The following is a 25,485-nucleotide window of genomic DNA, read 5'->3' as shown; positions in this document are numbered from 1 at the left end:
CCGCGCTCCACTGTTCCAACGACCGACACGGGCGGTAAGAAGGAACTGAGGAGCGGGTGGGCCGGCAGGAGTATATATGGAGCGCCATGGTGGCGCCACTCTAGGGGGCGACCTGCCGGCCCACTGAGTTGCTAGGGTAAAAGTTTTCCGACGAATGTGCACGCACGGCGCGTACACCTAACTGGAATGGATATGAGCAATCACTCGAAGAAGAATTATTAATTTCAAAAGAGAAGCAGCATGGCAGGGTTCATGAGACAGATGGTGCACATGTGTGCCACAGCAGCTGTCACTTAGTCGTTCACTGCTGAGGCAATACAGCAGAACAATGATTTTTGACTGATATATATATTTGACTTAGACACACGAATCTATGTCAGCTAATTCTTATCCACATATCTGTACACAGTCACATAAGTCGGACATTTTTCTTTTGGAGTGAGCACCCCACTTTTTAGAAATGAATTGCCTGTCATTTTTCTCTTCCAATAATTTGACAACTTTCATTTACATCCCAATAAACATCCCACTTTTGGAAAAGAAAACTAATTGACATTTTCTTTAAAATGTTTTCTTAGAAGTAGGATTTTTGCAAGGTCATGAGGGGGCAAGACTGTTCACAAGATAAACACCCTGTACATTTATTACGAGTTTCATTCCCTTCATTGTTCCTGTTTTTTTCATGTAACAATTTTCAGAACTACATTAGGTTCTGAGAAAGAAAAACAAATTAAAGACAGCAGATCTCTTTCTTTCTAAAGATAATCTTGCCTCAGGCAACGAATGAAAGTGGAGAGTACTCTCAACAGAAATAACTCATAGATGTAGCAATATACTGGTGCGTCAGCTACTATTAAAGACAAAATAGTTTCTCAGCAATAATGTCCTGTATTCATAGCTGAATAATTACGTTGCTTTAACAAATGAAGAATTATAAAGATTCCACAATGAAAGCCCCCCCCATGAGATATTTTGATCCTCTCCTGGATAATTTATTTTATATCACTGTGCATACAGACCTTGTATAATATATAGATCGTTGCAAACCAATAAAATAGCTATATATGTTTTGCCTTCAGAGAATACACTCAATGGAGGTCCACATCCAGGATAATACTTCACATTTTGTGAAGGTGGTTTTTTTCTTTTTTTTTTTAAATGCACTTGACAAGAGAACGGACTAGCAAGCAATATTCACAATGTAGTTATTACAAAAACCTGTCTACGACTCGCATGTAACACAATGCAGATTTTTTGTTGGTGGTGTTTTTTATACACTTTTATAATTTTTATATTTTTTTATAATTTTCAAATCATTTGTATAAGTTCTTCTCTATCTCAGCTAACAACAGAGCATAATCACCTTTGGAGTATGAATTAGACATTAAATTATGTGGATTTTTAAAAATGAATGGAATTATTTAAAAGAATTTGCAAAATATCTTCAGGTATCCTTCAAACAAAGTGACAACAAATCAGTACCATCCTCAATTGCAATGCTAATATTAACTGCCATTTAATAAAGATACCCGTTATTGAGATTGTGCTGAAAAGTAAGAGTCCATTAAATGGTTACTCAGTCCAAGAGGAGTTCTTCTATAGGCTCTATGTTTGTTATAGGGTAAACAACTGCCTCACAGAGAACAAAATAGGCATGCAGAAACAGGCAGTCCTTCAAGAATTTACAACTCCCTTAAGACAGAGAGTGATAATGAAATTTAAAAAGGATGAACCAAAAGCAGTGCTGATGTGAGGAGGAATCATACTCTATGTAGGCTGCATTGCTATAAAGTTCTGCAGAATGAATGAGGAACCATCAGTGAAGAAAAGATAAGGGAAGAAAAAAAGTATAATCAAAGCCAGCATCTACCAAGATATTAAACTACTTAGTTAGATCACTTTAGTTAAAATGCAAGTACGCTACTGGCACTGCTGAGTATCTAGGTCTTTTCCATTAGTGCAAATGGAAACGTGAATATGTTTTAACGAGGCCTACAGTAAACTTGTTGGTCTATAAGTTTGGTTTTCTTAAATGCCAAATTAGAACAAGTGAATCTACAGAATGAAGATGGGTCTTAGCTGCAGCCTATTATTCTGAACAGGAGAGGTAATGCTGATGTGGGTGGAGGAAGTAAAAGGATTCAACCACTTCACTTACTGGTTAAAAAGCACTTTGTGTGTTTCATGGTGTATGGAAGTTTGCTATTTTATGTACCGGAAAAAAGGAGGTGAATAGGGAACCATGGTACAAATAAGTTTTGTATTCTGCAGGTATTAGATTGTTTCTATTTCTATTGTCTGTTCTATGCACACCTAATTAAACCTCTTAACAGTACAGCTTGAGTGTTGGAAATGTAATAATTACTTAATTCCTAGGAAAATATCTTCAACATTCATATTTCTTTCTGTTACTTGTTTTAAGTGAAAATTTGTGACTGAATATTTTGGGATCCCATCATAAATTTAATTTGACTTCTGGAATACACAACTTTTATTCCTGTGCTATTTATTCTCAATGGTTAAAAATAAGTATTTTATTATTTCTGTACATATCTAGGAGCTTGTCGACACAGGAACACAATCAAGCTTTGCTCTGTTTCATTACATTCATTATCTCTCCACTCTCCCCGCAACATCATGAGTTCAGTAAAGTCCATGCAAAACCCAAAATAAATGGAACACAGTATTCTCTGAACAGAGGTCAATAGTATATGCTAGGTTGTATATGTACATATGTTATGGTCTTCTCTGGTTCTTATTCAGCACATACAGACTCTTATCTTTTCTTATCACACCCTCCTCCCCCATAAATAAAAGTATGGTGAAAGAGGGTGTGATGTAAAAAGGTGGGAGTCTGTATGTGCTAAAATGGAACCAGAGGAGATGATGATAATGATTTAAGGAATATTGAGTTAAAATGGGTCAAGCCAATTGATTTAAGGAATATTATAGTTAAAATACTAACCAACTGCAAAGAAGTCTGAATCCAGATCCCAATCTGTGATTAATGCTTAGCATTGTAATAGAATGAGCCAAAACTGTACTTTTGAACTTTTTCAATTAGTATCTGAATTTGTAGCTCAGACTCATCTCTAGTTACTGTGCAATGTTCTATGTTAAACTACAGAAAGGTAAAGGCTACACCATTCTTGGTTTTTTTATCAAAGGTAAAACACAGAAGATCATGTGCTCATAGTTTCTTTTAAAGTGTAATAAGATATTTTCTATATGCCTTTACGAAAGATAGGAGAATCTTCTTCATCCAGGCATTACAATGAATAGTCTTCCATTTTCACTACAGACATTCAGGACAGTAGGTGCATTTGATTGTCCAGGTTTTCAAAGCTTCTGCAAATATCCCCCTTTGCAACATGAATTTAGTGCTAATTTGGTCTTTGTCGAAAGCCAAAAGCATGTCACTCTTCAGAACAAGGAAGGCTGTCTGTGCTACATCCAGGCCGATAGCCTGTCTGTGAGAAGAACTGGATGTTGAAAGAGTTCGGTCACTACTGCCTTTTTAATTACACAGAACAGCAATGTGCAAGGTGTTTAATGTATGTGTCTTCCAAACTGGTGGAACTAGTGCGTTTTTCAGAATGGTTGGCAGGGAACCTTCACAGAAAAAGGCATCAATCATGTCTGTTAGCAGGACTCAACCCGCCTTCATTTGCTTTCACCAGCCAAGAGGGGCATAATTAATTCACAGGTAATAGGCAATGCATGTCTCAGGGATTCTCTGCGTGATTGGCCCAAAGGTGGGTTAGGACAACTTTCTCAATTCTAATTTAGCTTCCGCAATCCCTGTGAGGCTCCCTCTAATTTTGATGATCATTTTAGAGAAGTAGGATGACGGCTCTTCACATTGGGAAGAGCTTAGATGAAAGCATTCAGAATCAGTCAGAGCTGGTTCACTAACCGGAGCACTCAATACTGGGCATGACTTTCTTAGAGGATAATGTTGTGGCCAAGAAGTTGTTTTTGGTACCCACCCTGACTATGGGGGGGCTGAAGGTGGGGCTGGAGCAGCTGTTTGCACTGAATTAAGTGAGTTTTGCTCCACAGGCATTCTAAAGTTCAAACCATACATTTAATTTAACATAGACTGTCAGTGAATCATGCTCCCCTCACCCACAAACAGCATTATGACACCATACAAAGCATGTCTTCAAAATAAGCAAATAAGGAGATCTTCAATATGTTAAATGAAGATATCATTAGAAAGTGCTTGAGGTAAATAATTAAAACAGGCAAATGCAAGATTGGGGGAAGTCTGTTAGCATCTATGCAGTGCTAGAAGTGGTGTTGCGGTGTGGGTTTAGTTTTTCTTGTTATGTTAATGATTAAAGCATCTGAGTTAAGTTTTGCTCCCTCAGGAACTGGTCCTTGTGTTTTATGCCAGACAACTTCCTAGTATAGCATTAATTTTGTCCCCAACTACAGTATTTAATTATAAGGAACCCATGCCCAATGTCTCAAAATAAACCTCATAAATATTTACTCTAAAGAGACACTGTCAAGGCTGGTAGAACTAAAATTAGAACAGACGGTTTTGTTTTGGTTGGCGGGGACACGTGTGCATATTGCCCCTACTTTGAGTCTACTTGTTTGTTTCCAGTCTACTTGTCTGCTATGTTCCAAATAGGATTGTTACATACTTCAACATTTTGTCCTTTCAAAAGAAGGCAGAGCAGAGGAACGATGCAAAGATCCTCAAAATATCTATAATTATATATAAGGGAGTGTAGTTTGAGGAAATGTGTAAGAAACTGGGGCAAAAAAAAATGCCTATATATACTTCCTTAGAAAAATAAAGATAACTACAGAGAAATGATTGCAAATGAAGACTGCTCTGATCAGTGCTGCTATCCACATTTTGGAGAGGCAACATTTAAAAGCTACAGTGAATGTCTAAACATACAGTAGTCATTTAAAAATAGTATGGGTATACCACCTTCATTTTAGTTTACAGGGGACTCAGAAAACCTTGCTGTTTATTTCCCTGATCCAAGCTTAGCTCTCTTGGGTGGTACAGGAATATAAAAACAAACAAACAAACAGGGAAATGGTAAGTCTTTCATGAGGGACAAAATTTTTCACTTCAGATTAGTACTCCTGACCCAACACACCTTTTTGGAAATGTTGATGTAACCTCATTCTGATATGATAAAATGGTCTCTAACACCTGGGACACAATAAACAGGCCAGCTGGGGAATAGAGACAGACTTTTGTGGAAGAGCAAGAGGAGGTTGAATCTGGGATGATCAGGAAAAAAATCACAGGGAACTGATATCTATTCAGATAATCTATTCTCAGTAACCAAACAAAGGAAAGCCTACCTCACTAGACTTGGAAAAGTATTCAGACGAGGTATATCATGCAGATATTTTCTGTTGTCCTTTCTCTATTTATATAAATCTTTTTAAAACAAGACATGAATGCAAAACTACATGCAGGTGGCCTCAGAGAGGGGAGACTCCCTCAGCCTCTAAGGAAGTGTGCTGGAGTAAGCAGGTTCTGAAGCCTAACCCCCAACTCATGGTCTCTGTCAGCCGGGGCATGGAAAGGGATCATCTCTCATTAAGGTGTATTGAGAAGGGCTGCAGCAGGCAAACCACCGTATAAAAGCTAAAGACCAGGGAGGAGACCAAGTTGGAAGGAATGCAGGAGGCAGTTTATTTGTATATTACAAATCCTGAACATAAATTATTTGCACTGGGTAACTTCATATGTGATGGGGCACAAACTTCCAACAATGGCTTGATGGCTATCTGCTTCATACTTCTATCCTGAAGACACGTGTCTTTCAGCCCTGTAGCTATTTATAGATCGTAATGGTAAAACCACACATTTGTAAAGTTCATTTTGAGCATTAACAAAAGCAAAGGCTTTTTGACTTGCCTAATAATTATAATATCTGAACTGTGCTATTGTCAGACACAAACCAGAAATCCTGAACACGATGAATTGCTCACTTTTGTATATCCCTGTACATAATTCAGATTTCCAAGCTTCTCAAAATGTGAGTTTATATGTGAGTTTATATGTAATAATTTCAAACACATTCTAGAATACAACACAAATTGAAAATATTGTAACACCCACCTAGTGTTACACCATTTCAGAAACTATGGTCTCTTAAACCATAATATTTGGCAACAAAGTGAACAGATTTACCAAGAGCAAATGCAAGTACTTTGCATTATAGTGCCTTCAGTAAGTTACTAAAGCAGTAGAAACAGAGATTCTAAGGTATATAAAATGTACTTAGATTTAAAAAAAAAAAAAAAAAGTTTAATTAAGTCCAGAGTTGCTAATAGACAGTTGTGACTACAAATGGAAAATTTCTTACCCATAATTTCCCTTCTGCTAGCAGTGTCTCCCACAATTCTGGACATCTGGGCTGCTTTCCTCTCTCTGCAGCTCACAGAGACGGATTAGTGTTTTGGTGCCGCATGGTCTGCCATGCCCACTCTGCTCCTTCTTGTTGCCAGATGAGTTATTCCCTGGCTGTAACACTTGCATAATATTATTAACAAATATTCCAGAGATAAAATAATTATGAACATTAGACCAAAGACAACAGTCAAATGGTAATAATTCCACTTAATATCTGATCCTTGGCTCATGAGCCATTCAGGGTGGGTAGAATTGTGAGAGATGTTGACATCAGAAAGGAAATTATTGATAAGAAATTTTCCATTCTGCAGAGCAGCATCTCCCACAATTCTGGATGTTTAGAAAGTAGGGAACAGTGAACAGATGTTGGAAGGATTATGAAACAGAAGTTCGGTAGGAAAGTAGTACCCCCTTTTTGTCAAAAGTGTGTATTATTTCTGCGCTGCCACCTCCAGCATCTTCCTGCCAAAGGAAGCCTCTGCAGAAGATAGAAGGCCCAACTTGCAGTGCTTAATTAAGGTGTTTTCTGTAGACCAAGTGGCAACTTTGCAAATTTCCAAAGTGGATGTACTTGCTTATTCCTCCAATGAGGCTGATAAAGATCTCGTGGAGTGCACCTTGATCCCTTCTAGGACAGGAAGCTCTGATGACTTGTAGGCTTCCACAATACATCGCCTAGCAATGAAGGACTAGGAAGTTTTAGGTCCCTGGCATTTTGGGTAGAAGCACACAAATTAAGGATCCTGATATTCTCATGGATTCTATATGCTTGAGATAGATTTTCAAAGCACAACCTCTCTTGGGAAGAATGGAAGGAAGAATTTACCTTTGGAAGAAAGGTTTCTGGTGTCCTGAGCACCACCTTGCCTTTGTGGAACCTGTGGAATATGGGGTGGTGCTATATTACTAAATATTTTGGGTAGAAATATTGGCAGCCATCACAACAGAGTTGCACATAACGTCACAGTAACAATGCACGTAGCTTTATTAAGCTCTACAGCGACCAGTCTCGTGAGAGACAAGCAACACCAGACAGGAGCTTAGTATTCTGAAACTGAATAGCAGAGGGCAAGGGCTCATATTGTAAGCATCCAGACACTCGCACCTCTGGTTGAACCGGCCAATTTTCTGACTAGGCTGTTTCAAGTGCTGACTTTGGCTGCCATCTTCTTCAAATGGTTGCAGTATGTTACTGACCTATCCGGTGTCACAGTGAGGGAAATTGGGTTTGGATCATGCTGCAGATGTTGGCCGTTGAAAGAAACATTTAACTTGTGGCTTGCGCTTGCATTATGCAGATGAAATACACTAGAAACTGTCTTGGAAAATCTCGGCTGCAGGTGCCATCAACTACAATAGTGTGCCATAAATGTCATATCATTCAAAACCTCATCAATTTCTGAGAAGGACTGAACTTGGTAGCTGCAGCAGATGTCATGAACACAAATAAACTTGTGCAAAAGCATAGCTAGCAGGTTGCTGATGTATTCATTGAACAGTACTGGTGAAAGAACTGAGCCTTTACAAAAGCCGTATATGACACTTCCAAGACCTACAATGGTTGCCCATGTGTACTCTAAATTGCCTGTTTTGGTAAAAGAACTCTACTACTTCGACCACTCAATGCGGGGCAACTTGAGAGAGTTTAAACAAAAGGCCTCTGTGCCAAACTGTGTTATCAGTGGCAGTGAAATCCAAGAAGACGGCTCCCGTATTTAGATTTTGTTGAAAATCATTTTTGATAAAAGTGGTCAATGCCAGGACTTGATCACAGGGGCTGCTTCCGTTCCTGAACCCTGCCTGCTCTACCTGCAAGACATTGTCCAAATCCAGAGCAATCTGTTGAAGGATCAAACCTTTAAACAAACTGACAGCAAGGATATTAGGCAGTAATTTGACACATTGTAGGGGTTCTTGCCCGGCTTCAAATTGTCAATAATTTTTCCTTGACACTGAGTGCGTGGTAACTACTCTGAGTGGGGGTACATTGATGCAGATGATGACGGTGAACAGTTGATGGATTGGGAACTAACAACAACTTCATGTTGATTCAAGATGTAAAACCATGCATCACATTTCTGTCAGTCAGATGGTCGAAAGAGTACTCACCCAACCTTTGCTGGATCACTTAGCTAGATGGATACAACCAGTGACTTGTATAGTACTTGATAACTTCCCTCATAGTCCGCATAGACCATCACTCATTCACATCAGGTTCCAGCTATGTATCATTCGAAACTCAATAAAGTGCCAGTGGAATTTCCATGCGGCAGCCTGGGAAAAGTTCTGCGATGCACTGGAACGTAGTGGTTACCATTCCATCGTGTTGTATCCCAGTCGATGAGGCCTACCACCGATTCCAAGGAGCTATTTACAAAGTTGCATGCTCAGCTACACCACAGATCAGGCAACCAATTTACACGCCCTGCCTGAGTGCTGAGTGCCAAGCCTTGCTCAGGATATTCAAATTATCAGGCAATGCAGACTTTGCTCACCACCTGATTGAGTCTCTGGATGCTGCCAGATTCACTCAATGGAAGGAATCTACAGAGAAGCTTGACTTCACCTATTCCAGCCAGAAGTGCTGGAACCTGATCCACCAGCTGGGTGCTGCTCAACAACCTCCAGGTCAAAATCGCCCAGTGGTTAAGCCCAGTGAGGCTGCAAGCCATTTAATGCAGGAAGCAAAGGTCCCACTAGAGAAGTGATTCAAACAAAGTACGCAATGAATGGTGCCAGCTTCGATATCAGAATGTGGGTAGAAGTCAACTAGAGTCATTCACGATTCCCAAGCTATATAAGGCCCTGTGACAGATCCAGGCCAGTGGGGTACAGGAGTCTGGTAGAGGGCAAATATACTGGTCACTGGATGAGTAGTTTTCTGTTCCCTGAGTGACTAGAGTAGGGGCTGCACTAGAGTAATCAGGAACCTGCTAGAACTAATCAGCCTGTCTGCCTTAATTGGAACGCCTACAGACAATAAAGGCAGGCTAATCAGGGCACCTGGGTTTAAAAAGGAGCTCACTCCAGTCAGGGAGGGGAGAGCCAGAGGAGAGAAAGTGCGTGTGAGGAGCTGGGAGCAAGAGGCGCAAGGAGCTGAAAGTAAGAGGGTGTGCTGCTGGAGGATTGAGGAGTACAAGCATTATCAGACACCAGGAGGAAGGTCCTGTGGTGAGGATAAAGAAGGGGTTTGGAGGAGGCTATGGGGAAGTAGCCCAGGGAGCTATAGCTGTTATGCAGCTGTTACAGGAGGCACTATAGACAGCTGCAATCCACAGGGCCCTGGGCTGGAACCCGGAATAGAGGATGGGCCCAGGTTCCCCTCAAACCTCCCAACTCCTGATCAGACACAGGAGAAGTTGACCCAGACTGTAGGGAAGATCACTGAGGTGAGCAAACTCTGCCAATAAGCGCAGGACGCACCAAGGTAGAGGAGAAACTTTGTCACAGCCCTTAACTCCATCAGGCCATGCACCCAGCATCAGTTCTATCAGGTATGAGAACGGTGGTCTCCTCAGCCAATGAGGAGATATCAATATTACCGTTGCCTGTTCTTGTTTTATTTTCTGGACCACCTTCCCCAGTAATGGAAAGGGTGGAAACACAAAGTAGACCCTATGATTAACTGTGTGATAAGACATCTGTCCCAATGGATCCAGGGTCTACTTTCCTAGGGAAGTGTTTCAGCCTCTACATTCATACAATTTGTGAAAAGATCAGTTGAAGTAAGGCCAAACACTGGAGCAGTGAGATTGAAAACCTCCTCATTCAGACATCTCTAGGAGTTGTTGACCATGCATCTTCTGAGCCAGTCTGCCTTTTGGTCCCTTTTGATGAGGATCACTCTGAGAGAAAGGAGGAACTGTTCCATGCACCTCATTATTTTCATTACTTACATGTAGTGCCAGACTCCTTGTTTTTCCCTTGCCTGTTTAAATATGCAACCATAGTTGTACAGTCTGACTGAACCAAGATGTGGTTCCCCCTTTGGGTGGACTAGAATCTCCACAAAGCTAGCGTGATCACTCTCAGCTCTCGGAGCTTTATGTTGTGAGTCTTTTCCTCTTCATGGCTCTTTGGGTCTCCAAATGAACTCCCCAGCCATCCAGGCTGGCGTCAGTTGCAAGGATTAAAGGATCTGTAAGGCAGATGGGCAAGCCTTTGTGGACGTTGTTGTGGGCTAACCAGCACTGTAAGGAATTCACACCTGTGTGAGAACCCATATTTGATCTTCCATGTGTTCTGGGGAGTGGTCCCACACCTTTAGTATGAAGGCTTCTGATGCATGAATGTGTCCATGGAATGATTCCTATGTATGACATAAGGAGTCCTAGCAGTTGGAGGCATAGGGCTATGGTAGCAAGATAATAAATCTTGCCTGGAGCAAGATAATAAATTTCTGGATGGAACCAGCGAACTTTTCTTGGCACTGATAATGAAGTCATGTGCCTGCAGGAGATTCACTGTCCAAGACATAGCCCTGTGTGCTGCTGACTGTGATGGAACTCTAATCAGGATGTCATCCAGGAATGGGTAATGGTGAGTTCCCTGCAACCTGAGTCTGGCCATCACAACCACCGCTATCTTTGTAAAACCGTGGGGGCGAGGACATGTTGAACGGAAGTGTTCAGTGTTGATAACATTTCCTGCCACAGGCAAACCTCAGAACTTTTCAGTACAGTCAGATGGGGATATATAGATGTGCATCTCTTAGATCTACTGAAGTCAAGGAGTCCCCCCCAGGATAGTGAGGGATGACACCATAGAGGACAAGGTCTCCATCCAAAACTTTAGTTTTCTTTATCCACTTGTTGAGCCTTTTGAGGTTAAGAATGACTTGATATTCTTTGTGCCCTTCTATACAATGACGAATATGGAGTAGATCCCAGATAACCTTCCTTCTGAGGGAATGTTTTCCATCACTCCTATATCCAGAAGATGAAATATTTCATTCTAGATCAGATTGTCTTTTATGGGGTCATTGGAACTGGGTGACAGGATGAAGAACAGATGTAGTACAGCCTGCAGCTCGAATGTATACCTGGCTCACTATTTCCCAGACTCACTCGTCTGAGGTGAAAACCATTCCTCTTGGAAATGAGAAACCCTGCCCCCTAGTTTCAGATCTGTGTGGAGACCTTGGCAATCTCTGTCATAAAGTGGGTTTGAGGTAAGAGGAGCTGAGGTCCCTCTTGACCCTCCCCCCGGGTCTCAATTCTACTCTTTTCCCTTCAGGAATCTCTTGTCCCTTTGTGGGTACCTCTGTGAGAACAAGAAGTGAAAGGGACACCTCTCTCTGAAGGCCAGTCTATATTCGCTTGAGAGCCTTTAGTGGGGAAAGGAGATTTGTTGCACTGTCAGCCAACACCTTATCCAGCTTTTCTCCAAAAAGGAGGGAGTCTGTAAATTGGGGTACACATCGGATCTGCTTAGGTTGAGTATCCACCTTCCAAGGTCGGAGTCGCAGGTGACACCTGGCTATAGAGCTGGAAGCCATGGCTCGGGCTCACTGCTTCCACTGAGGCATCAATTACAAATGCTATTGCCAGGGAGACTTTCTTCAAAAAGGGGGAGCCAAAGTCAGGGTCATCTCAGTCCTTAAGGACTGGACTCTTTTGAGTCAGAAGAGAGACACGCTTCTCAAAAGCAGGTAGCTGTCACGTATGCTTGGAGGGTAGCAAAGGAGGCTGTAAAAGCCCTTTTTGAGAGTGGCCTTCATCTTTCTACCTGTGGGTTCCTTAGACCATACTTTCTGAGAGGATAACCATATCCCTGGTTAGGGACACCACAACAGCATCAACCTTCAGAGTCTCAGTAATAGAACCCTTTGGCTCTGAAAGTTATAGAGCTAAAGGTCGCTCTTGTTAATATGCTTGCCCTTATCAGGCTTGTTCCATTCATCCCTAAGCACTTCCTCCAAGGAGGAGTGAAGGGGTATTGCAGCTGGAGGGGAGGATTTTGAGGGGGAAAACTTACTCAGCTTGCTTGCTTGCAGTAACCTGCTCAGGTTTCTCCTGGAAGTTTGTGCCCTGCCCCTTTTTAGCTTTTTCAACCTTTTTTGCCTCTTTGGAAGCGCAGAAGTTCTGCTGCAGCTTTGATGAGACCTTTTGCAACTTGTCTTCCTTAGAGGGTGGACTCCTCTCAAGAGTCTGGCTCAGAATTCTCCCCCGGGGTGTGTGTGGAAGGGAATTCTCACTTTTTCCTGCAGGAGTCCTCTGGGATTTATCCCCAGGTCCAGTGGTCCGGGTCCTCCTCACTTCTGGAGTCTCCTCCTGTTCTGTATTGGGTTCCTGGTCCATTTTTCTCCCATTGGAGTCAGTGAACAGGAGACCCCACCTGCCTGTCCGACTTATATCCCTGGGACCTAACAGAGATAGGAACAGAAGGCTGGGTGCAAGCTGGGAACAACTCATCACCTGGGAGGGCTCCCTCACATACAGAGCACCAGTTGGATTTGACATAGTACTTTCATGGCCACTTTGCCATGCCTGTATGGGGCAGAGGAGCTTACAGGAGAGGCTCAGGGATGGTTAAACCCATGAAGGTGGCAGAATACTGCTCCCCCTATTACTCCCAAAAAAAAGTAGGCAGAAAAAGTTAAAATAGAAGGTGTAAGTGCGTGAGCAAAAGAAACCACAACAGTCTGCTGCTGCAAAGAATCTAGCAGCAAGCAGGGGCAAAGTGGGTGTGGCCAGACCATGTAGTCCCAAAACACTGATCTGCCTCTATGAGCTACAGAGAGAGGAGAGCAGCCCAGATGTCCAAAATTGTGCCGATGTTGGGCTGCAGAAAGGCAACTATTATAAAAATCTATTAGCAAGCAAAAGAAAATTAAAAGAATGGGATTTAACAATAATAAATACTGAAATACACACCCGTGTACACACAAAAAATCATGTATGGATCACTTTTCTCTATTGCAGGGTGTGTGAATAACACATGTTACAATACATACACACTAAACAATTATGCCCACCCTTTCTTAATTCAGGATATGATTAATGCAGCCTATCAGAAGCCAGATGGTGCAAAACGAGAACCATCAATCAAAATGAAAAGACCGCTGAATGCTATCTACAATGATGTGCTCACAAATGGAAATTCTGTTCACAGATCCTAACCCATAATATGTAAAGGAAGCCATAAACATAGCTGTACTGTCCCCAAGGAACTGGAAGACATGGCTCATGCTTTGTTAGAGAAAAAGCTGGAGAAATAATATCCATTGCTGTGGGCTCTGACTGGGAAAGACACTGCAAGGCAAACCTTATGTATGTTCAATAAAAAAATTAAAAGTGGGCTCTTTAATGATTTTAATAATGTTTGCACTGATGACAGTATCTGTCAAACTGTCCATTTCCTATTTGATTTAATATGGAATACTGCCATACATTTACAAAGCAGCTGCCACTGTCTCTCTGACACATGAATTGGCATCCAGTGTCTTCACCTGAACAGGTTTTATGAATAACCCCAAATCTTTGATTTTATAATAAACACTTTCTGTAAGCATTCCAAGGAAAAGAAGTTTGGGGCCTGCTACATACAATAATGATGGTTTATATCTGATGAGTTTTTGTAGCAAGCAAGTTTTATAATAAAAAGTAATCTTGTAAAAATAAAAGGCACTTAAAGAAAATAATTTAACATAAGTGAGCTTCTTAAATGATGCAGTTTGGGTGAAAATGTACAACAGCTCTCAATACATACACACATACTCTTTCTCAGAAATACATGATGGTGTGAAATAAAGGTTTTGTCAGCAGGAGTTTAGCATGGCTGAGTTATTCATGTATGCTGATTGAAATTTTACATCATACCGCTACTATTTTGCATTCTGCATATATCATATTTCATAGCAAAACTGTTTTAGAAAAAGCTTCTGAGAGTTTTAAATACATCTTAGTAATTTATTTTCCTAGCTCTCTTCCCCTGTAAACCCAGAATAAGAGGGAGATAAAAATTAAAACTAATAAATTTAAAATTCTTCAAAATTACCTGAAATAGCATCTCTCTACATTAAAATGACACATCTTTAAAGATCAATATCTCACAGCTTTCATGAGATATTAGAAAATGCATGTCTGCCACTGAGAAGCTGGTAACCTTCCTTTCTCCCCTTTAAAATGATACAGTGCTTCCATTTCTAGTCCTGATGGGTCACAGAAAATACTGGATTTAAACCTGCCACAAGTCCAGAAATCCCATTGTGCACCTCAGTACAGTGTAACTTTGGAAGACACAATCTACATTTAGATTGAAGAAGAATACATTTTTGGCAGATTAATATTTAAAAAATGGAAACTGTTCAGACAGTTGAAATGTTAGAACAAGTCCAGGAGAGGATAGATTAGCGAGCAGAGTGCAGGCGAGGCTGACAATTGGAATACATCATATATGCTCTACATATGCGCACCACCTCCACAGACACTTTAAACAGACAACCACATATTGCACATGTCTTATGCATACACTATAGTAATCATGCAGGATTAGCTGCAATCCAAAACAAGAGAAGAGATATGCAAACAACAAATAAACATATGTAAACAGGCACTACATTTAAAAAGCAAGAGCAAAAGTTTTTCAGATCTGCATTGGAAAGCAAATAAACTTGTTCCCCACATTAACAGAAATTGTTCTAAATTCACTTTCAGATGATAAAAATCAAGCTCTTCAAATTGCTGGTAACAGTATGATATTCATCTTTTACTTTAAGGTTGTATATACTTTTAGCTACAGGGTGATACTCTCCATAGCTGGTACCTAAGGGAATTCCCAGATTTGAAAATGAATGTCTGGAGATCAATACCACAAGCACACAATTAAGCAATAGGATACCCCAGAGTGTACTGCAACATGATAGTACACCTGCAGCGTGTTGTGAGACACAAGACAAAAGGCTGAAGACCAAGCACCTTCAATTAATCTAAATGTGGTGCTCTCTCTGAGCACACATTGGAGCAATTCAGTATTTCTATAAATGGCCCAAAAATCCTTACGAAAACAACAACAAAGAAAATAATTGTAATACATTAGTCCCCTGACGCCCTGACAGTTCATGAAATGACTATAATCCTCGTCTAATAGGTGAAATCTTCTCCCCAGGCCAGCAGAAGTAACTGGGTAGGACAAGTCTTGGAGAAAGAGAAAAGCTTGTTCTAAAGCCACTAATCCCGCTTAATGGCGAGAGGAACCTCTATAGACTATTCTCTATAGGCAGTTAGCCGTAGGGTGGGCTGGAGAAAAACAGGATCAGAGAAATCATGTAGCAATACATTCTCTGGCCCTGACCAGAGCTGGGCTTCCTGTGTTGCCTCCCACAATCCTATTCCTCAACTTCCTCTGACAGCAAAACAGAAATTGCTGCCCTTATTACTGATGTAAGATTTAAAATAGAAATCAATAAATTAACAAGCAGAGCAGATAATTTTGGTCTCTAAGACACAGGTTTAAAATCAGGCTAGGGTAAGACATAAATAAGATCTTTGAATATGCAGTATTAAAATGGTGACAAATAATGAAAGCAAGATGGAAAGACAGATTACTAATTTAGTTTCTGTAGCACATTATACCTGTTCTTTGAATAAATAATAGACTCTGGTATCGGGAATTCCTAATGTTTCATTCAAAACAGAACTGAGGAACTTTAGAACTGTTATCAAATTTGTTGTTTGCAGTGTTGTTATAGCTGCATTGGTCCCAGGATACTACAGAGACAAGGTACGTTACCTAATATCTTTTACTGGACCAACTTCTTTTGGTGAAACATACAAACTTTTGAGCTTGCACCTGAAGAAGAGCTCTGTGTTAGCTCAAAAGCTTGTCTCTTTCACTACCAGAAGTTAGTCCAATAAAAGATATTACCTCACTCACTTCATCTATTTTATCAGATTAAAAAACAAAGCAGGGCCAGGCTTCCCAGGAATAACAAGGCTGCAGCAGGAAGTGGTTTCAATGGGTGGTAACTTGCTTCCTTCTGAAGCAACATTGGCTCAGTCATGCTGAGGTATATTATGGGACTGTGGAGTTTTCATCTTTTAAATGACACACTGACCACTCATGATTGTTAAAGATCCCATAGTATTTTTCAGAGGCATTAGCTCTGGTCAAGCTGAGTAATTACACTCTATGTATCTGAAATCCCTCTGCGGTTTCAAATAGATATAGTATTCCTAAATTCCTCTCCTGAATAGCTGCTGTGTACTCTTGTTCACTTGTTACCTTCCATTCCAGAGGATGCATTTCAGTGGTGGTTGAAATTAAATTAAAAAATAATGGATGGAATATGCATCTGAAAAACTGGGTTTCATCAGTTTATGTTTAAATTAAAGCACATAATAGTTTTGTATCTCTCAGCAAGCGTCAATAAAATCCGTTCATCCTAGTCACAATCTGAAGCCCCAGTTCTGCAAAGAATTTAAGCATGTGCTCAACTATTTTATTTATGACTCGGATGATGGAGTGGAGAGAATGTCTATAAAATGTGTAGATGATACCAGACTGGAAGGTGTTGCTAGCACTTTGGAGGACAGAATTAGAATTCAATGATCCTGATAAATTGGAGAATTGGTCTGAAATCAATAAGATGAAACTGAATAAAGATAATATGAAGTACAACAGTTAGGTAAAATCACCTGCACAAATACTAAACTGGGAATAGTTGGCTAGGTATCAATACAGTAGAAAAGGAACTGTAGTGGATCACAAATTGAATGAGTCAACAGTGTGATGCTGTTGAGAAAAAGGCAAATGTCATTCTAGGATGTATTAACAGAGTGTGTCTGTTAACTGGTGAGGCCTCAGCTGGAGTACTGTGTCCAATTCTGGGCACCATACTTTAAGACAGATGTGAACAAATTGGAAATAGTCCAAAGGAGAGCAATAAAAATGATAAGTTTAGAATTCATGACCCATAAAGAAAGGTTGAAAGTAACGAACATGTTTAGTCTAGAGAAAAGAAGGCCAAGGGAGGACATAGCAGTCTTCAAATACGTTAAAGATTGTTACAAAGAGCATGGTGTTTAATTGTTTCCCATGTCTCACAAGGATAGGACGAGAAATACTTAGTTTGCAGCAAGGGAGATTTAGATTGGATATTAGGGAAAACTTTCTAACTATAAGGATAAAAAACCAATGGAACAAGTTACCTCGGGAGGTTCTGGAATCCTCATCACTAGAGCTTTTTAAGAAGAGGTTAGATAAACAACTGTCAGGGACAATATAGATGTGCATAATCCTGCTTCAGCAGCACAGAGAGATGGACTAGATGACTTTTTGAGGTCTCTTCCTGGTTGGAATATTCAGACACTACTTCCTCTGCTGTGTTTTAAAGTCTAGCATTTGAGTTCATATTAAGATAGTGAACTAACGGAAGCATAGAAAAGAGTCTAATACAACTTTATTTACTGAGCAGGAGAGTTTATCTGCATTCCTTTCACAGACTAACTGAAACAGACTAAACCAATAGTTTTTCATAATCATTTTGGCTTTTGTTGTTTTATTGTATGATAATGAACACTTTCTTCTACCATCTCTCATGACCATAATGGAATATATCACATAGCGGAAGTTAAGACAAAAATGAAAATTATAAAAATGCTTTCCCTGGAAAGAATGCAAACTATAGATGTGGAAGATGTAACTAAACCCAATTTTGATTTTTTGTAACTTGGGAAAATCTGATCAGGACCTTCACCTGAAATATGTTTGACTCTTTTTTTTGGATGAAGTCCTATAGCAACAGCTATAGAAAATTCTCAATATAAAGATTTTCTATTTCATATGGAAAGACTTTAAAGGTTTAAACAAGCCCCACAAGGTTTAATCATTTCTTAAACTATGACATCTGGTTCTCCACAGGGTTTATAATATGCTTCTGGAGCTTGAGCTAACCTACGTCGCATAAAAATTTGTCTTATTTTGCAAACACCACAGGGCCCTGCAAGACATCATCTGTGTTGCTACTTGATATCATCCAGGATTTATGCAAAAAGGCCTGGTTTGCTGAAGAACTTTGAGCTCTCCTATTACTGAGACACAACATCAGAGGAAAAACACCTCTTTTTATGAAGCACACGTAAGAAAAAGTAATAAAATGTTACAAACAAGGAGTAAACAGGACAACTAGAAAGTTAATGGAGTATGTGGCTTCGATGTAATTTGTAAAATGACTATCCAAAATGCTCTGAAATAAAGGAATACAAAACCTGGCTAATGTCAGTGAACCTGACATGTTATTTAAACTTCCACAAGAACACTTGGAGATTTGTAGTGATTTTGTGAACAAATTCAGCTTGCAGTCTCCAGTGAAATGGGTGGGATCGATAAAACACTAGTCTATCACATCCACACAGCTGGCTTTTAGGGTAGGTACTCTACATAAAAAGCCAGTATAAAAAAACCTTAGTACTTGATCATACACTCACTGAAGTCAATGGCAAAGTTCCTATTGACTTGAATGGTGCAAGATCAGGGCCATTACAACCACCATTATCCCCATGTCTTTCTGCTGGTCTCTTACATGTGGCACAGAAGCTACATCTACACTGTTTTCTTGAGAGAACAAGTTGTTTTGCGTTGATTCCATATATAGTGCTTCCTTTCCTCCTGTAGGCGGTGCTGTGACCAACAGCCATGGTAGTGCCACTCCAAGGCATATCAGAACAATAATGGTTACAAAACTCAAATGAGATCAGATGTTTCTGATGGTAACAACTGAAAGGTAAGAAGGTGGATGGTCCCATTTGTCAATATCTTTCTGATAACAAGCTGTCCAAATCTGAAGAAAATATTTTGGAAGCAGCTACACCAAAAGGCCATGTTGAGGAAGACTATTACTTCTGTGCTCTATAAAATTATGCTTGTGAATATGCAAGCAAAAGTTTTATAGGCTAATTTTGCTACAGTATCACACTGCAAATTCATGTCTAATAATTTGCTGTCCACTATCACCACGAAGATCTCTTTTAGTATTACTACTTTTCAGATTTTCCCAGCCCATAAGAACTGTGTTCTGGATTATTTTTCTACATATTTTTCTGTGTTGAATTCTTTTATTAATATTTTTCCCATTGTATTATTGTTTTTAGATTTCTCTATATTATTTCTCATTCTGTAGGGGTTGGTTTGGGGTAAGTCCCAGTTTAGTAAAATCTATGAATTTCATTAGCATGTTAGTGATACTCTCTTCAAAATCATTAAGATATTTAAATAAGACATTATTAACTGTGGCAGCTCACTAAACACCTTCAAAGTCAATATTTCTCAGTCATTTTATTACCTTTGCTTACCGTCTTGCCTGTTTTTAATGCATGTCTGGTGCAGGGCCGGCTCCAGGCCCCAGCGCGCCAAGCGCGTGCTTGGGGCGGCATGTTGCGGGGGGCGCTCTGCCGGTTGCCGGGAGGGTGGCAGGCAGCTCCGGTGGACCTCCCGCAGGAGTCTCTGCAGAGGGTCTGCTGGTCCCGTGGCTCCAGTAGAGCATCTGCAGACACGCCAGCGGGAGGTCCACCGGAGCCGTGGGACCGGCGAGTGGCAGAGTGCCTCCCGCGGTGTGCCGCCATGCTTGGGGCGGCGAAATGGCTAGAGCCGGCCGTGGTTTGATGACATAACAGTGTTTAATAAGGTTTCACTGTTTCTATAATAAACATCTGTCATACTTGAACAAAATGCAAGCACTTTTCACTCTGAAAACTGAGGCACTAATCCCAAACAACTTGGTTATCAGGAGGTAGTGGAGTCTTTTTTCTTTTCATGTTTTGTGATTAAGTATTAACAATTGTTACAGCAAAGTCTTAAACCATAACATTAAACAGCAATATACTGCATATTTTTATATATTTGTATTCATCAGTGCTGCAAAACAAAAGCAATCACTGATCTTATAACAGCAAACCAATATTTTTTCCCATTAAGTTAGGATGCAAAATATATCTGTAAGTGGATTTCAATTACTGAATTAAGGGCAGCACATGTCCTCCTCTTTCTAAGCAACCCTTTCAATAAACAAGCAAGTCTCTCCATTGTAATATTTTGTTACTTTTTTTTTTACTGCCTCCAAACTCTGAATGCTCCTAGAAACGGAACAGCTCTTTCTAAAAACCCAAGTTTCTTGGAGATGTGTAGTCCCTATTGGTATTCTACACTTCTTTCCCTCCTTCCTCTCTGCTGCAGATTTGTTGGATTTGCAGTGGAGAGGGAAGTGGAGGTCAGTCTGCTCACTCTTTATCACCGTGGATGAAACCAGGATGCATGGACCAAAGGACACTACTTTCAAATTCTCTGTTAGGAGTTTCACAGCTTACTGGCCTTAAAAAGTCCTCTGTTTTACATGTGAATGCTAGGAGCTATCTTGTAAAAGAAATGATAGTCATACTCTGAGTACCCCAAATCAGATACTGACTTTTTTTAAATGTTAGAAAAGCCCCCTTTCAGAATTGCTATAAAACAGTAGGCAATAATCCTGTCATATTTAATATTTTTTTCTGACAAAAGAATTGGTTTTTGTAGTGTTAATTGTTTGTCTGTGAATATGCATATACAGCACGACTTCCATGTGGATGTGCAGATTGCATTTCTGAGACAGAATTTTTAAAAGGCAGTTTCTTTTAAGAGACTTTCTCTTGCTTCAGATTTCTCAGATAATGATTTGGATTTATGACTTCGGAAAATAACAAAAATCACTTTCCCTGGCTTCCATTAATTCCAAGAACAAGCACTGTACTATATCAGAAGGCTACTGCAATTTGTCAGGCCTACATTACAAGCCGTAGTTCAAGTTTCCTAATGCAGGAGTGCAGGTGCTTTGAAGTGTTCTTCTGGAAAATGAGACTGTTGGGTTATTGTCGACTGGCTTGCACAGAGCCTTGTACTGATGCCTGAAAAGAGATTTCAGATTTAATTTAATTGATCATATGTCAAATATGGCCAAATATTTGTGGAAATATTGTAACCTCAGAGATAGGGCACTGGATTGGTTCATTTTATTTATTTATTTGTTTTTCATGCTCAGCACTGCTCTTTGGAGCAGGTTACATAAGGCTGTTTGTGCACTTGTGGTATGTTGTGAGACTTGAAAGAAGACTGAAGGAGGAACACTTGAATGGTCTTGTGCTAATGGCACACTTGAACACTATTTGATGGAAAAGAAAATCTTAAGGTCTGAAAAGCTGCTACTTTTTCTTCACTTAACTATCAGCTGTATCCAGGTTCATTTTCTTACCATCTGAAATCAAAAACAGCAGGCAAATCCTTCAGTTACAGGTAAGCGGTTCCCTCATCATCATCATCATCATCATCTTTGAGTGATGGTCCCTATTATATTCCACTGAGGGTGACTAACAAGCAGTACTTACGCTGGAGAAGAGTGCAAGGATGCAGATGGGAGAGATTAGCAGTGGACAGCCATGCCCAAGGAGGCATCCATTGCCGAGTCATGCATTAAAGTGCAATGCGTAGCAAAAGTGAGTACTTAACTTCACATGGCCACTCTACAAATATCCCAAAGTGGTACATCATGGAGTGAGGCCATGGTCGAAGGCTGGGCTCTCATTGAATGTACCAGCACCCCTATGGCCTATAGGTGGTGGGAGCCCAGATAATTAATAGCAGAGGGTAATGTACCAAGAAATCCACTTAGAGATATGTGGTGTGGAGACTGCCTGTCCTTCAACCAGTTCGGCTATTGCAACCAACAGTCTGGGGGAATCTCCTGATCAGTTTTGTCCTCCACAGGCAGAAGGCCAAGGCCTGATGGTCATAGAGAGAATGGAGTCGTCTTTCCTCTTCTGAGGTGTGTGGATTCGGGAAGAAAGCAGGTAAGTGAACAGATTGATTAACGTGAAACTGGGAGATGACCTTTGGCAAAAATTTGGGATGTAGGCTCATGAATACTTTATTTTTACAGAAAGTCATGAAAGGAGGGTCTGATGTCCTGGCCCTGAGCTCACCAACCCTTCTCACCAATGTGACAGAAACAAGAAAAGTAAGCTTCATGGAAAGGAGGGCCATAGAACGTGATGCCAGCGGTGTGAAGGATGGTTTCATTAGTACAGATAGAACCAGGCTGAGATCCTGTTGGGGAGCAATGGGTTGCATAGCTGGGAAGGCTCTGATGAGGCTCTTCCAAAACCTAGCAGCCAATGATTAGGTAAAGATGGAGTGTCCTTCCACCAAGGGGTGAAAGGCACTAATTGCCACTAGGTGGATCTTGAGAGAGCTGAGGGCAAGACCCGATGCCTTTAAGGACAGGAGGTAATCCAGAAGGAGGGGAATCACCGCTGCTTCTAGGGAAAGTCCATTGCGTTTTGCCCAAGCATTTCCACTTGGCTTGGAAATAGTGCCTATTGGAGTCCATTCTGCTGCTGGAGAGGATGTTCTGCATGTCTGATGAACATGCCCATTCTAGAGAAGATGCCCATCCAAATACAAGGCTCTGAGATGAAGCACCTGTGGATTGGGAGGGATGACGTTGCTTTTGTGTTGTGTGAGGAGATCGAGGAGACTAGGAATAGGGATTAGGTTTCGAAACCAAAACTGTCTGGGCTAGTAGGGGGTGATCAGGATGATTGTCGCTTTGTCTCATCTGATCTTGTGAAGCACCCATGGTAGGAGCGGGAGAGAAAGAAAGGCGTAACTGACCTGTTCTGATCAGGGGACAATAAGAGCATTGCCCTGTGAGTGTTGTCCCAGGTGCTGCATTTTCCGTTGAATGGGGAGGCAAAGACATCTCTGGTCAGAGTTCCCCATTTGCTGAAGGTGTCCTGTAGAATGGTATCATGGAGTTCCCACTTGTGGTCTATCATGAACTATCTGCTGACTGAGTCTGCAATAACATTCTTTGTCTTTGGAAGACAAGCGGCAAATAAGATGATCTGGTAGGGGATGCACCAGTTCCAAAAGGTGACTGCTTCCGAGCATAGTCTTGACACATTTGTTGATGTAGCACACAGTCATTGTATTTTCTGACAGGCTGAGAATATGATGGAAACATATGAGTGGGAGAAAGGCTTGGCATGCCTTCCTTACTGCCCAGAGCTCCAAGGAGTCCATGTTCCCTCTGGCATGTAGTGGGTCACGTGCACTCCCCATCCTAGGCGTGAGGCGTTGGTGATAATAGTCTTGTTCGGGGCAGGGAGTAGGAAGAGAATCCCTATGCAGATCTTACCTGGGTCCCTCCACCATTGGAGGGATGAGATTACCTTGGGGGGGAACTGTTAGTTTGAGGTCCATGGTGTGATGATTAGGCGAGTAAACTGTCTGGAGTCACATCTGGAAGCAGCCAAGGTGAAATTGAACAAAGGTGGTGATGTATGTGCACAAGGCCATGTGGCCCCAGAGGGATAGACAAGTCCTGGCCATGACCAAAGGATTGTTGACTACACGAGTTATGAGTTCTTGCAGACTTTGGAACTTGTCTTGTTGTAGGTAGGCTCATGCCATGATGGAGTTGATGGTTGCCCCTATAACGTCTAGGCATTGTGTGGGATTTAAAGTTGATTTTTTGGCACTGATACTGACTCCAAAGGAAGAAAGGGGGCTGAGCAACATGGAGCTTGAAACTTGGGCCTTAAGTCTGGATTCTACTGCCAGGAGCCAGTCGTCAAGATATGGGAACATGAGGACACTATAATGTCTGATGTGGGCTGCCACAATGGAGAAAACTTTGGTGAAAACTGGGAGGAGTGGCAACTCCAAAAGGAAGAACTCAGTATTGGAAATGTTGCAAGCCAACTGTAAACCTCAGGAAATGTCTGTGGGCTGAATGAATGTCTATGTGAAAGTAGGCATCCTGCATATTAAGAGCCTGAAACCACATACCTTTTTCTAATGAGGGGATAATCACTGCTAGTGTGACCATACGAAACTTCGCCTTACCCTGCAACAACAAAAAAGGACACCAACTATGCCAGGTTCTGTAGTGCTGAATCTGGACACACTGTGTGTATTGGGCTCTAAAGAACATATAAAGCTCGCCAAATGTAAGTAGTTTTGACTCATCAACTATTATCACAACTGCTTTACCTTCTTTTTACAACAAGGTTACTGGTTTTAAAGGACAAGTATGATTTGGGAGAAAAATATTAGAAAAGCTAAGCATTTTCTACAGATGGGAGAGTCAAAGATTTTTCTTAGTACAACACTGAATCACTAAAATGCAGACTGTAAAGGCTTCAATGCCATTCTTCTGTGTCAACACATGCTTTTAAATTCTATAAAATATTTTAAGTGAGAATGGCGTCGCTGAAGAACTAAGAAAAATCCCTAATTTTTAAGTTTAATTTATTTAAAGTTCTGTGACAGCCTTCTTAGAAGCACATCTCATGTTTGTGAGGGTCTCAGGAGAATCTCTCTCTCTCTATTTCTATACATCTTACTGCAGAAATAGTAGTGCTGTAACACGATAATGCACCTAAAACAAAAAGATGACATAACAGTCAGTATTCAGCCACCAAGAATGCTGGATTTTAAACCTTTAAGACCCATGCCCTATATAAACAGGCACAAAGGCAAGTATTTCAGAAACAGGAATAAATTGCCCAGAAATGGACCTCTGTATTCCTCCACAGAGCACTATAAAAACACTTAAAAAACACTTAAAAAAGAGAATGTGGTGAAATCTGTTTCTAGAAAAGCTATGTAAAATTGTAAATTCTGGAAGAGGTCAAACACATATCAATAACAGGATCATTCACAGTGGTTTTTTAATAAGCAAAGTATTTGGGGAGTCACATAATATAATTTAAATAGGGTAATGTTTAAAAATATACTTATCATAATTCACATTTCATGCAACCCTAGTTTAAGTGCAGCAATTAGTGTTTGTAAAATTGAAATCTTCATTTACAAAGTAGAGTTTTGAATCACATTGCAGGTGGTTGTTGGGCGTATTGTGCGGGTTCTGGATGGTGTTAGTGGCCTGTGATACACAAGAGTCAGACTAGATGATCCCTTCTGGCTTTGAACTATGACTGATTTATCTGAACTATCCATACAATTTGGATTCATGTGATTAAAACTAAAAAAAGACGGTTACTCACCTTTGTAACTGTTGTTCTTCGAGATGTGTTGCTCATATCCATTCCAAGTAG

The 25,485-nt window shown here is 40.7% G+C and overlaps 1 protein-coding gene across 3 annotated transcripts in view; it reads right to left on the bottom strand.

The window, feature by feature from the left end:
* The window catches only part of CDKAL1 (CDK5 regulatory subunit associated protein 1 like 1), a 654,086-nt gene that overhangs the window by 129,120 nt on the left and 499,481 nt on the right, over positions 1–25,485 (bottom strand). Inside the window, exon 14 of one of the 3 annotated variants that reach the window (XM_030552528.1) lies at positions 23,882–24,272. The exons of the other annotated variants lie outside the window; for them this stretch is intronic. Within the exon in view, the coding sequence (XP_030408388.1) occupies positions 24,102–24,272 (171 nt within the window). The 3' untranslated portion in view covers positions 23,882–24,101. Of the gene's footprint in view, positions 1–23,881; positions 24,273–25,485 lie in introns of those variants that run through there. 3 annotated transcript variants of the gene reach the window in all.

The sequence above is a fragment of the Gopherus evgoodei genome, chromosome 2 (genome assembly GCF_007399415.2).
Source record: "Gopherus evgoodei ecotype Sinaloan lineage chromosome 2, rGopEvg1_v1.p, whole genome shotgun sequence".
Classification (NCBI taxonomy): domain Eukaryota; kingdom Metazoa; phylum Chordata; order Testudines; family Testudinidae; genus Gopherus; species Gopherus evgoodei.
The sequence above is the reverse complement of the archived record's forward strand: the minus strand, read 5'-3'. Positions and strand labels throughout refer to the sequence as shown.